Genomic DNA, 13,122 nt, shown 5'->3' on the forward strand with positions numbered 1-13,122 from the left:
TGCTTCTGTTCTTGTCCGTAAAGAATAGAATAAAATCACATAAAAACCGGTGTTAACAATAAACCCAGGGCACAGGACGGGAGGTGCAGGGCAGTCCCTGTGGCCAAGGCACAGCCTTTCTCTCCGGCAAACCAAATGGCCTGGTGGAAACAGCCCCAGAAAAGGGGTCCTCAGCCCCCCCAACCCTCCTCCTTGTCCACGTGAGGGCATCTTCCAGGCTGCTCCCAGCACAGCCACCTTTGGCCATGCGTGGGCCACTCCATCACGGAGGCTTGCTGAGGTCACTGGCCACCACTGCCCCGTGGGCCCTATAAAACAGGCCCCCTGCAGCTGGCCCAGTATTCACTGAGCTTCTAGGCACCCTGACTGCCAGCCAGTGTGGCAGGAAGGAGACCAGAAGAGTGAGGCAAGCAGCAGGCCTCTTGGTGGGCGAGGACAGCCATGCTATCCAAAGAAGTACCAAGAAGGAATGCACCTGAGCAGGAGAGGTGTTGTGGGCACAGGGATGGTGCCGGGAGCACAAGAGACACCAGTGCTCAAGGGACCTCTGGTGCCCAGCCCACAGAGATGTGTAAGCGGTACCAGTGGTACCACAACGATGCAGGGAACAGGCTGTCCCCTCAAAAGCCCAGCGACAGGGGGCCCGGGCCTTACTACAGGCACGACAGTGGCATGGGGTGAAGGCAGGAGCATCAGGCAGACAGCCATGGGGAGCAGAGGCGTGCCCATAATCCAGAACATGGTGTGGGACCCAGGCATGGCTGTCAAAGGACGGCAGTGTCAGACCCCTGCATGGAAATCAACCAGACAGTGGCACGGGGCCTAGGGGTGGAGCTGGACCACCCCCTGGTTCAGCACCCCGGCCTGAGAACATTCCGGATGGAAGCCATCCCGTGTGGGCAGTCCCGGGCAAGGACTGGCTTGTCCTTCTGCCAAACACCATGAAGCCCGTGGAGATGGATCCACCAGATGTGGAGGAGCCGATGGAAGTGGATCCACCTCGGCCAGAACAGAGCTGCAACTACCCCGGCATGTCTTTGCTCTGTGCCATCACAGCACCCCAACAGTGTCGCTGGAGTGCCCAGCGAGCTCCCTACTCATAACATAGGCTCCATCCCCAGCAGTAGCTTGGAGCCCCCAAACACCACAGACATCCCACAAGCTTACCTGCGGGATGTCCGGCAATAAAGAACTCTGTTGCCAATGCTCAGGGGTTGTGTGAGTGCTTCTTTCCCAGCCCTTGTGCCAGAGGCGGCAGCCCTTCTGCACAGAGCCTGGAGGAACAGCACAAGAGAGCACCCAGCTCCCTTCGGGCTGCTGCTGTGCTGGGATGACAGCAGGAGTCCCCGAGGGCCACCATGCACCTCTAACATTTGTGAAAATAGACTGGGGGTGAAAATAGTAGGCTCTCGTGGGGGAGGGGGCTGTTCCTCCTGAACAACCACTACACGTTTTGAGGCCCTGCTTCCCAGGACGTGGTCAAACATCGCTCGTTGATGGGAAGTAGAGAATAATTTTTTTTTCCCCTCTCTCTGTGCTTCCACGCGGACTGATTGTTTCTTTTTTTCCTCCCCATTCCCTTTCCCTTTAATTAAACCTTTCTCATCTCAAACCTTGAGTTCTGTGTTGTATTTTCTCCCCCTTCCTCTTTGAGGAGAGGGGGAGTGAGAGAGCGGTTGTGGTGGAGCTCGGCTGCCCACCTGAGTAAAACCACCACACCTGAACCCATAGCTGGAGGCTGGGGGAGCAAAGTCCCATCCACTGTAAGCGAAGAGCAGGTTTGACACCACCTGATGAATCTAAACAGGTACAAGTCTATGGGACTTGATGACATGTATATCAGGGTCCTGAGGGAACTGGCTGATGGAGCTGCCGAGCTCTCCATCAGAGTTGAAAAGCCCTGGTATTCAGGCAATGTCCCTGGTGAGTGGAAAAATGGAAACATCATGCCCCTACTCTTCAACAATTAAAACAAAGAATTGAACAAAGAGCACTACTCTTCAACAATAAAACGATTAGGAGACTTTTCTTCTCAGAAAGAGCACTCAGGCATTGGGACAGGTTGCCCAGGGAAGTGGTGGCATCACCGTCCCTGGGGGTGTTCAAGGCAAGGTTGGACCTGGTGCGTAGGGACATGGTTTAGTGGGTGACATTGGAAGCAGGGTGATGGTTGGACCAGATGATCTTGGAGGTCTTTTCCAACCTTAATGTTTCTATGACTCTGTGTTACACTGATCGGATACAGCTAATTTTCCAGCCTGAGCTGGAAAAGAACACGTGGAACATGTGGTCCAAGGTAGATAAGGCTGTGATTTGCTAGGTCCTGCATTTTTGCCACCTAACCCAACACATAAAAGTGGCCTTAAAGGAGCCGGAGAGGGACTCTATGAGGGAGTGTAGCCACGGAACAAGGGAAAACGGCTTTGAACAAAAGGAGGAGAGATTTAGATTAGATGTGATGTGAGGAAGAAATTCTTTACTCAGAGCACAAGTGCACATGGGAATTAGGGCTGAAGATGCACCTTGCTTCTCTTCTTTTGCGTGAGGAATAGAACTAATTACCTAAAAGCCAGTGTTAAAAATAAATGCAGGGCAAAAGGTGGGATGTGCAGGGCAGTCCCCGTGGCCAAGGTGCAGCCTTTCTTGCTGGCAAGCCAAATGGCCTGGGGGAGCCAGCCCCACACAAGGCGCCCTCAGCCCCCCCAGCCTTCCTCCTTCCTCCACGTGAGGGCATCTTCCGGACCACTCCCAACACAGCCACCCAAATTTGGCCACACGTGGGCCACTCCATCACAGGGGCTTGCTGAGGTCACAGTGGCCACCACTACCTCGTGGGCCCTATAAAAAGGCCCCCGTGCCGCCGGCCCGCCACTCGCTGAGCTTCGAGGCCCCCTGACAGCCAGCATCCGCGGCAGAAGGCAGCCCAGAAGCAGCAAGGCGAGAGGCGGCCCTCGTTGGTGCGAGCGGACGGCGATGCAGTCCCAGCGAGCACCAGCAAGGAAGGCAGCCGAGAAGAAGCGTCATGGGCAGAGCACCAGCGGCACGACAAACACCGGTGCCCAAGGCCGCTCTGGCGTGCAGCCCAGTGACAATTCCAACTGGTACCCTTGGCACCACAACCATGCGGGGAACAGGCTGGCCCCTCAGCCATCCAGCCACAGGGGGGCTGGGCCTTCCCAGTGGTGCAACGGCGGCGTGGGGCGAAGGCAGCAGGAGCAGTCCGACAGCCACAGGGAGCACAGGCATGCCTACCATCCCTACCACGGCGTGGGACCCAGCCAGGGCCATACACCAGATGGCAGCGTCGGATCCACGCACGGAAATCAACCCGACAGTGGACGTAGGCGTGGAACTGAACGACCCCGTGGTTCGGCACCCCGGCCTGGAAGGCATCCTGTTTGGGCAGTCCTGGGCAAGGACTGGCTTAGCCTTCTGCCCAGCACCGAGGAGCCCATGGAGGTGGATCCTCCACAAGACACGGAGGAGCCAATGGAAGTCGGTCCACCTCAGCAAGAACAGACCTGGGACTCCAGCGGCACGTCTTGGTTCTCTGCTTTGCGAGCACAGAAAGAGCGTCGCAAGAGCGCGCGGCCAGCCCCCTACTCATCGGCGCGCGGGCTCCATCCCCACCATTAGCTTGGAGCCCCCAAACACCATGGACGTCCTGCAGGCTTACCTGCAAGGCGTCCCGGCAATAAAGAAATCTGTTGCCAATGCTCAGGGGTTGTGTGAGTGCTTCTTTCCTATCCCCCAGCCCTTGTGCCAGAGGTGGCGTCCCTTCTGCACAGAGCCTGGAGGAACAGCACAAGAGAGGACCCAGCTCCCTTCGGGCTGCTGCACTGGGGTGACAGCAGGAGTCCCCGAGGACCACCATGCACCTTTAACATTTGTGAAAATAGTAGACTGAGGGGTGAAAATAGGAGTGTGTGAGTGATTAGAGGTGGCTAATTTCTTATCCTAGGAGTGAGTTTCTCTACCTGAGTACTTGGTAACGACAGACGTGGAGAAAGCTGAGGTACTCAACAACTTCTTTACCTCCATCTGCACTGGTAGGCGGGCTTCCCAAGTCTTTCATTTCCCTGAACCCGCAGATGGAGGCTGGGGAAGCAAAGTCCCATCCACTGTAACCGAAGAGCAAGTTCAAGACCACCTGATGAATCTAAACAACAGGTACAGGTCTATGGGACCTGATGACATGAATCCCAGGGTCCTGAGGGAACTGGCTGATGGAATTGCCAAGCTCTCCATCAGAGTTGAAAAGCCATGGCATTCAGGCAATGTCCCTGGTGAGTGGAAAAATGGAAACATCATGCCCCTACTCTTCAACAATTAAAACAAAGAATTGAACAAAGAGCACTACTCTTCAACAATAAAACAATTAGGAGACTTTTCTTCTCAGAAAGAGCACTCAGGCATTGGGACGGGTTGCCCAGGGAAGTGGTGGCATCACCGTCCCTGGGGGTGTGCAAGGCAAGGTTGGACCTGGTGCGTAGGGACATGGTTTAGTGGGTGACATTGGAAGCAGGGTGATGGTTGCACCAGATGATCTTGGAGGTCTTTTCCAACCTTAATGTTTCTATGACTCTGTGTTACACTGATTGTCCTGGTTTCAGTTAGAACAGAATTAATTCTCTTCCTAGTAGCTGGTGGAATGCTGTGTTTTGGCTTAGGATGAGAAGAGTGCTGATAACACCCCGATGTTTTAATTGTTGCAGAGCAGTGCTTATACCAAGCCAAGGACACCTCAGACCTGCCAACAGGCAGGCTGTTGCAGGACAGGCAGGCTCTGTCCTGCCAAGAGGCAGGCTGGGGGTGCAGTAAGAGCTGGGAGGGGACAGACCCAGGACAGGTGACCCAAACTAGCCAAAGGGGTATTCCATACCATCTGACGTCAGGCTAAACAATACATAGGGGTGACTAGCCACGGGGAGGGGGCCGGACTGCTCGGGGTTAGGCTGGGCATCGGTCAGCGGGTGGTGAGCAATTGCATTGTGCATCACTTGTTTGTACATATTATTATTATTTTCCTATTATCACCATTGTAACATTATTGTTATTATTGTTATTATTATTTTGTTATTATTATTTTCCTGTCTTATTAAACTGTCTTTATCTCAACTCACGGGCTTCACTTTCCATTTCTCTCCCCCGTCCCAGAGAGGGAGGGGGGAGGGTGAGCGAACGGCTGCGTGGCGTTTAGCTGCCAGCCGGGTTAAACCACGACACTGATCGGATACAGCTAATTTTCCAGCCTGAGCTGGAAAAGAACACGTGGAACATGTGGTCCAAGGTAGATAAGGCTGCGATTTGCTAGGTCCTGCATTTTTGCCACCTAACCCAACACATAAAAGTGGCCTTAAAGGAGCCGGAGAGGGACTCTATGAGCGAGTGTAGCCACGGAACAAGGGATAACGGCTTTGAACAAAAGGAGGAGAGATTTAGATTAGATGTGATGTGAGGAAGAAATTCTTTACTCAGAGCACAAGTGCACATGGGAATTAGGGCTGAAGATGCACCTTGCTTCTCTTCTTTTGCGTGAGGAATAGAACTAATTACCTAAAAGCCAGTGTTAAAAATAAATGCAGGGCAAAAGGTGGGATGTGCAGGGCAGTCCCCGTGGCCAAGGCGCAGCCTTTCTTGCTGGCAAGCCAAATGGCCCGGGGGAGCCAGCCCCACACAAGGCGCCCTCAGCCCCCCCAGCCTTCCTCCTTCCTCCACGTGAGGGCATCTTCCGGACCACTCCCAACACAGCCACCCAAATTTGGCCACACGTGGGCCACTCCATCACAGGGGCTTGCTGAGGTCACAGTGGCCACCACTACCTCGTGGGCCCTATAAAAAGGCCCCCGTGCCGCCGGCCCGCCACTCGCTGAGCTTCGAGGCCCCCTGACAGCCAGCATCCGCGGCAGAAGGCAGCCCAGAAGCAGCAAGGCGAGAGGCGGCCCTCGTTGGTGCGAGCGGACGGCGATGCAGTCCCAGCGAGCACCAGCAAGGAAGGCAGCCGAGAAGAAGCGTCATGGGCAGAGCACCAGCGGCACGACAAACACCGGTGCCCAAGGCCGCTCTGGCGTGCAGCCCAGTGACAATTCCAACTGGTACCCTTGGCACCACAACCATGCGGGGAACAGGCTGGCCCCTCAGCCATCCAGCCACAGGGGGGCTGGGCCTTCCCAGTGGTGCAACGGCGGCGTGGGGCGAAGGCAGCAGGAGCAGTCCGACAGCCACAGGGAGCACAGGCATGCCTACCATCCCTACCACGGCGTGGGACCCAGCCAGGGCCATACACCAGATGGCAGCGTCGGATCCACGCACGGAAATCAACCCGACAGTGGACGTAGGCGTGGAACTGAACGACCCCGTGGTTCGGCACCCCGGCCTGGAAGGCATCCTGTTTGGGCAGTCCTGGGCAAGGACTGGCTTAGCCTTCTGCCCAGCACCGAGGAGCCCATGGAGGTGGATCCTCCACAAGACACGGAGGAGCCAATGGAAGTCGGTCCACCTCAGCAAGAACAGACCTGGGACTCCAGCGGCACGTCTTGGTTCTCTGCTTTGCGAGCACAGAAAGAGCGTCGCAAGAGCGCGCGGCCAGCCCCCTACTCATCGGCGCGCGGGCTCCATCCCCACCATTAGCTTGGAGCCCCCAAACACCATGGACGTCCTGCAGGCTTACCTGCAAGGCGTCCCGGCAATAAAGAAATCTGTTGCCAATGCTCAGGGGTTGTGTGAGTGCTTCTTTCCTATCCCCCAGCCCTTGTGCCAGAGGTGGCGTCCCTTCTGCACAGAGCCTGGAGGAACAGCACAAGAGAGGACCCAGCTCCCTTCGGGCTGCTGCACTGGGGTGACAGCAGGAGTCCCCGAGGACCACCATGCACCTTTAACATTTGTGAAAATAGTAGACTGAGGGGTGAAAATAGGAGTGTGTGAGTGATTAGAGGTGGCTAATTTCTTATCCTAGGAGTGAGTTTCTCTACCTGAGTACTTGGTAACGACAGACGTGGAGAAAGCTGAGGTACTCAACAACTTCTTTACCTCCATCTGCACTGGTAGGCGGGCTTCCCAAGTCTTTCATTTCCCTGAACCCGCAGATGGAGGCTGGGGAAGCAAAGTCCCATCCACTGTAACCGAAGAGCAAGTTCAAGACCACCTGATGAATCTAAACAACAGGTACAGGTCTATGGGACCTGATGACATGAATCCCAGGGTCCTGAGGGAACTGGCTGATGGAATTGCCAAGCTCTCCATCAGAGTTGAAAAGCCATGGCATTCAGGCAATGTCCCTGGTGAGTGGAAAAATGGAAACATCATGCCCCTACTCTTCAACAATTAAAACAAAGAATTGAACAAAGAGCACTACTCTTCAACAATAAAACAATTAGGAGACTTTTCTTCTCAGAAAGAGCACTCAGGCATTGGGACGGGTTGCCCAGGGAAGTGGTGGCATCACCGTCCCTGGGGGTGTGCAAGGCAAGGTTGGACCTGGTGCGTAGGGACATGGTTTAGTGGGTGACATTGGAAGCAGGGTGATGGTTGCACCAGATGATCTTGGAGGTCTTTTCCAACCTTAATGTTTCTATGACTCTGTGTTACACTGATTGTCCTGGTTTCAGTTAGAACAGAATTAATTCTCTTCCTAGTAGCTGGTGGAATGCTGTGTTTTGGCTTAGGATGAGAAGAGTGCTGATAACACCCCGATGTTTTAATTGTTGCAGAGCAGTGCTTATACCAAGCCAAGGACACCTCAGACCTGCCAACAGGCAGGCTGTTGCAGGACAGGCAGGCTCTGTCCTGCCAAGAGGCAGGCTGGGGGTGCAGTAAGAGCTGGGAGGGGACAGACCCAGGACAGGTGACCCAAACTAGCCAAAGGGGTATTCCATACCATCTGACGTCAGGCTAAACAATACATAGGGGTGACTAGCCACGGGGAGGGGGCCGGACTGCTCGGGGTTAGGCTGGGCATCGGTCAGCGGGTGGTGAGCAATTGCATTGTGCATCACTTGTTTGTACATATTATTATTATTTTCCTATTATCACCATTGTAACATTATTGTTATTATTGTTATTATTATTTTGTTATTATTATTTTCCTGTCTTATTAAACTGTCTTTATCTCAACTCACGGGCTTCACTTTCCATTTCTCTCCCCCGTCCCAGAGAGGGAGGGGGGAGGGTGAGCGAACGGCTGCGTGGCGTTTAGCTGCCAGCCGGGTTAAACCACGACACTGATCGGATACAGCTAATTTTCCAGCCTGAGCTGGAAAAGAACACGTGGAACATGTGGTCCAAGGTAGATAAGGCTGCGATTTGCTAGGTCCTGCATTTTTGCCACCTAACCCAACACATAAAAGTGGCCTTAAAGGAGCCGGAGAGGGACTCTATGAGCGAGTGTAGCCACGGAACAAGGGATAACGGCTTTGAACAAAAGGAGGAGAGATTTAGATTAGATGTGATGTGAGGAAGAAATTCTTTACTCAGAGCACAAGTGCACATGGGAATTAGGGCTGAAGATGCACCTTGCTTCTCTTCTTTTGCGTGAGGAATAGAACTAATTACCTAAAAGCCAGTGTTAAAAATAAATGCAGGGCAAAAGGTGGGATGTGCAGGGCAGTCCCCGTGGCCAAGGCGCAGCCTTTCTTGCTGGCAAGCCAAATGGCCCGGGGGAGCCAGCCCCACACAAGGCGCCCTCAGCCCCCCCAGCCTTCCTCCTTCCTCCACGTGAGGGCATCTTCCGGACCACTCCCAACACAGCCACCCAAATTTGGCCACACGTGGGCCACTCCATCACAGGGGCTTGCTGAGGTCACAGTGGCCACCACTACCTCGTGGGCCCTATAAAAAGGCCCCCGTGCCGCCGGCCCGCCACTCGCTGAGCTTCGAGGCCCCCTGACAGCCAGCATCCGCGGCAGAAGGCAGCCCAGAAGCAGCAAGGCGAGAGGCGGCCCTCGTTGGTGCGAGCGGACGGCGATGCAGTCCCAGCGAGCACCAGCAAGGAAGGCAGCCGAGAAGAAGCGTCATGGGCAGAGCACCAGCGGCACGACAAACACCGGTGCCCAAGGCCGCTCTGGCGTGCAGCCCAGTGACAATTCCAACTGGTACCCTTGGCACCACAACCATGCGGGGAACAGGCTGGCCCCTCAGCCATCCAGCCACAGGGGGGCTGGGCCTTCCCAGTGGTGCAACGGCGGCGTGGGGCGAAGGCAGCAGGAGCAGTCCGACAGCCACAGGGAGCACAGGCATGCCTACCATCCCTACCACGGCGTGGGACCCAGCCAGGGCCATACACCAGATGGCAGCGTCGGATCCACGCACGGAAATCAACCCGACAGTGGACGTAGGCGTGGAACTGAACGACCCCGTGGTTCGGCACCCCGGCCTGGAAGGCATCCTGTTTGGGCAGTCCTGGGCAAGGACTGGCTTAGCCTTCTGCCCAGCACCGAGGAGCCCATGGAGGTGGATCCTCCACAAGACACGGAGGAGCCAATGGAAGTCGGTCCACCTCAGCAAGAACAGACCTGGGACTCCAGCGGCACGTCTTGGTTCTCTGCTTTGCGAGCACAGAAAGAGCGTCGCAAGAGCGCGCGGCCAGCCCCCTACTCGTCGGCGCGCGGGCTCCATCCCCACCATTAGCTTGGAGCCCCCAAACACCATGGACGTCCTGCAGGCTTACCTGCAAGGCGTCCCGGCAATAAAGAAATCTGTTGCCAATGCTCAGGGGTTGTGTGAGTGCTTCTTTCCTATCCCCCAGCCCTTGTGCCAGAGGTGGCGTCCCTTCTGCACAGAGCCTGGAGGAACAGCACAAGAGAGGACCCAGCTCCCTTCGGGCTGCTGCACTGGGGTGACAGCAGGAGTCCCCGAGGACCACCATGCACCTTTAACATTTGTGAAAATAGTAGACTGAGGGGTGAAAATAGGAGTGTGTGAGTGATTAGAGGTGGCTAATTTCTTATCCTAGGAGTGAGTTTCTCTACCTGAGTACTTGGTAACGACAGACGTGGAGAAAGCTGAGGTACTCAACAACTTCTTTACCTCCATCTGCACTGGTAGGCGGGCTTCCCAAGTCTTTCATTTCCCTGAACCCGCAGATGGAGGCTGGGGAAGCAAAGTCCCATCCACTGTAAGCGAAGAGCAAGTTCGAGACCACCTGATGAATCTAAACAACAGGTACAGGTCTATGGGACCTGATGACATGAATCCCAGGGTCCTGAGGGAACTGGCTGATGGAATTGCCAAGCTCTCCATCAGAGTTGAAAAGCCATGGCATTCAGGCAATGTCCCTGGTGAGTGGAAAAATGGAAACATCATGCCCCTACTCTTCAACAATTAAAACAAAGAATTGAACAAAGAGCACTACTCTTCAACAATAAAACAATTAGGAGACTTTTCTTCTCAGAAAGAGCACTCAGGCATTGGAATGGGTTGCCCGGGGGGGGGGGTGGGGTCACTGTCCCTGGGGGTGTTCAAGACAAGGTTGGACCTGGTGCGTAGGGACATGGTTTAGTGTGCGACATTGGTAGCAGGGCGATGGTTGGATGAGATGATTTTGAAGGTCTTTTCTAACCTTAATTTCTCTGTGATTCTATTCTATGACCCAACACTCAAACTTGCAGGTTTGACTACTGAAAATGATTAAAATACATCCTGTAAGTAAATCTGTAACAGACAAGCAGTAGTTGGAAATAAAAAAGATCTGTTCCCACACCAAAATAGATCCATTGATGTCAACTGAGCTATTTCCAATTTACAATGATGTAAATGAAAAGGTACAAGGTATAAAATAGGTTTAGTTCTTCTGTGCATGAAACAGTAGTTTATAACCTTGAGAAACATATTAAGAAAAAAAAAAAAAGAGCTGAACCTTAGCACATAACAGAATTATTCTTCCATGCATTTGCTAGGTTAAATGCAATCTTACAGATTCAACTTTTTCATGGGCTTTTTCACACAAAAGTCAGTAACTAACCTAAACCTGTTAAAATGAAAGTCGTCTTTGTATCATTTAGCTCTGCAAATTATGTCTGTGAATGTCAGAATACAAGCACTGGCAAACTGCAACCATCAGGCACCCTGTCTCACTGAGTAGCAGAAAACGCTTCGGAAGGTATTCAAGACTTGCAAAGCACAGAATGATTCCACATAAAGCTCTCAGTTTCTGACAAAGTGAAATGCAAAATTAAAAACATGAACAGCTGGTTCAGGTAAGAGAAGTACAAAACAAAGCAGGGTCTACGACAGAGCAAGTCACCATGCTTTTTCATGCAACTAGCAGCCTAGGAAGGATGATTATGATCTACATTCTTTAGTTTCTCTTTGAATTTACTCTTTTTTACAGTGGAGAAGATAAACATACATTGTGTGCTGCTATACTGTGGAATGGTAGCAAATAGTTTAATAGCTATGAGAAAAAACTGAGTAAATTAGTATTGTTCAATAGCACTGATGTCATGAAATGCAAAACTTTGGAGACTTATAATGGGATTTTATTTGTGTTGGTAAGTGAGATGTGCGTCAGAAGGACAAATATTTTCTGGTTTAAGTTAAACAAATATAAATATATTTACATATAACAGAAGTTCTCAAAGTTTCTATAAGATAGATAGCAAAGGTGCACTTACTGCTTCATCATACTTTTGCTGCTGAATATACAGTCTTGTTTTCTTTAAAAAGTTGATCTGTTCAGAATCAGAAAGTGGCCTGTCCAACAAAATAAACAGATATTAACATTAATGCTTCTTTTCATGAGCAGAGGAGGAGACAGAAAAACTTCACTTTGTAATCAAAAATGATTCTGGAATGAAATAAAACAAAACATGTTTTCCAAATTTCATTAGGGGAATGCTCCGTACCTCTATATTCATTTTCACACATAAGTCAATACTGCTGCTCTCTAATTTACCCCAAGAACTTTGCATTAATAGACACATCTTTTATTCCCAGCTAATACTGCTGGTGAAAATTCTCTCCCTTGTACATTATTATTGACCACTGCCCTGAGCAAGAAGCACTGCACACACAAGAATTAAGCAAATTAACTGATTTGATGATACTCATGGCTGTAAGATGTTTGAAAGCCTGTCAGCAAAGGACAAATTGTTCAGGATCCACAATAGCCATAGATGATGCCTAACAATCTTTTATTTAAAAAAAAAAAAAAAAAAAAAAAAGAGTTTATCCCCTCTTCCAGGAAGCTGTTAACACAGTCCCCATACCAGGGGATAGAACAATTACCTGACAGCACTGAGGCCTGTGGTAAAAATCTCTGACTTTAATGAGTTAGATAATCACCCAAAATCATTTCTACAACCCTTCCTTTCCAGGAAATATCACCATGGAAGAACAAACCAGCCAACCAACCCCCACCAAACAGAGGAGGAAGGAGCTGAGTCCCTTGCCACGTTGTTCCAGGTTAAGGATGGCAGCAGGGCAGAGGATCCCCTGGGCAAATTGTCAGCCACTCGCCCTCTCAGCACCACAGAGGAAAATTGTCATGGGTCCCAGATTCATGACAGCTGATAAACAGATACAGGAAGGTTTTCCTTCACACCCTCCACAACGCTGCTGAGCCACAGCATCACCTTCACAGCACGATGGCCCAGCAGTGTACCATTGGCCCTTGCGCACACTCCTCCACACGCAGAAATCCAAACTTCACGTTTCAGGCTGTACCAAATCCAGATCCACCCTTGGGGTCTCATTCCTTTTATTTTAATCAGCAGCAATAACCTGGGTGGGCACTCAGTTGAACCACGGGGGTCGTTTTTGATGTGATGCACCCACTGCCTGGAAACACTTCCTCCTGAGCATTTGATATGAGCTGTTGGAGCTACCACTGCCTGCCACCCAGAAGCAGCTGATGCATCATAAATGATACATACACGCTATCTTGTGAGCCACGAAACCGATGTGAATGATTCTGTGATTGACCAACCTGATTTTTTTTTTTCTTTTACTATTACTAATAGTACCCTGACGTGTTTTGCTGGATTGCTTTGATTTCAGAGCACAGCAGTACTGAGCAGGAGTCTTCTAAAACATATAAGACAATAGCAGCAAAATATCTATCTTTTGAAAAAGGTAAAAAACTAGCTGCATTTAAAATGCTCAGCTGTTTTAAATCTAGAAGAATCT

General features: G+C 51.7%; 1 protein-coding gene across 4 annotated transcripts in view; it reads right to left on the reverse strand.

The window, feature by feature from the left end:
* Positions 1-13,122, reverse strand: part of PIGN (phosphatidylinositol glycan anchor biosynthesis class N) — a 113,329-nt gene that overhangs the window by 43,443 nt on the left and 56,764 nt on the right. For all 4 annotated transcript variants that reach the window (XR_014316808.1, XM_082752275.1, XM_082752276.1 and 1 more), the window contains one exon: positions 11,610-11,688. Coding sequence is in view for 3 of the 4 variants with exons in the window: in XM_082752275.1 (XP_082608401.1) it covers positions 11,610-11,688 (79 nt within the window). In the remaining variant the exon portion in view is untranslated. The remainder of the gene's footprint in view (positions 1-11,609; positions 11,689-13,122) is intronic.

Source organism: Aythya marila (assembly GCF_965140915.1).
Source record: "Aythya marila genome assembly, chromosome: 2".
Classification (NCBI taxonomy): Eukaryota; Metazoa; Chordata; class Aves; order Anseriformes; family Anatidae; genus Aythya; species Aythya marila.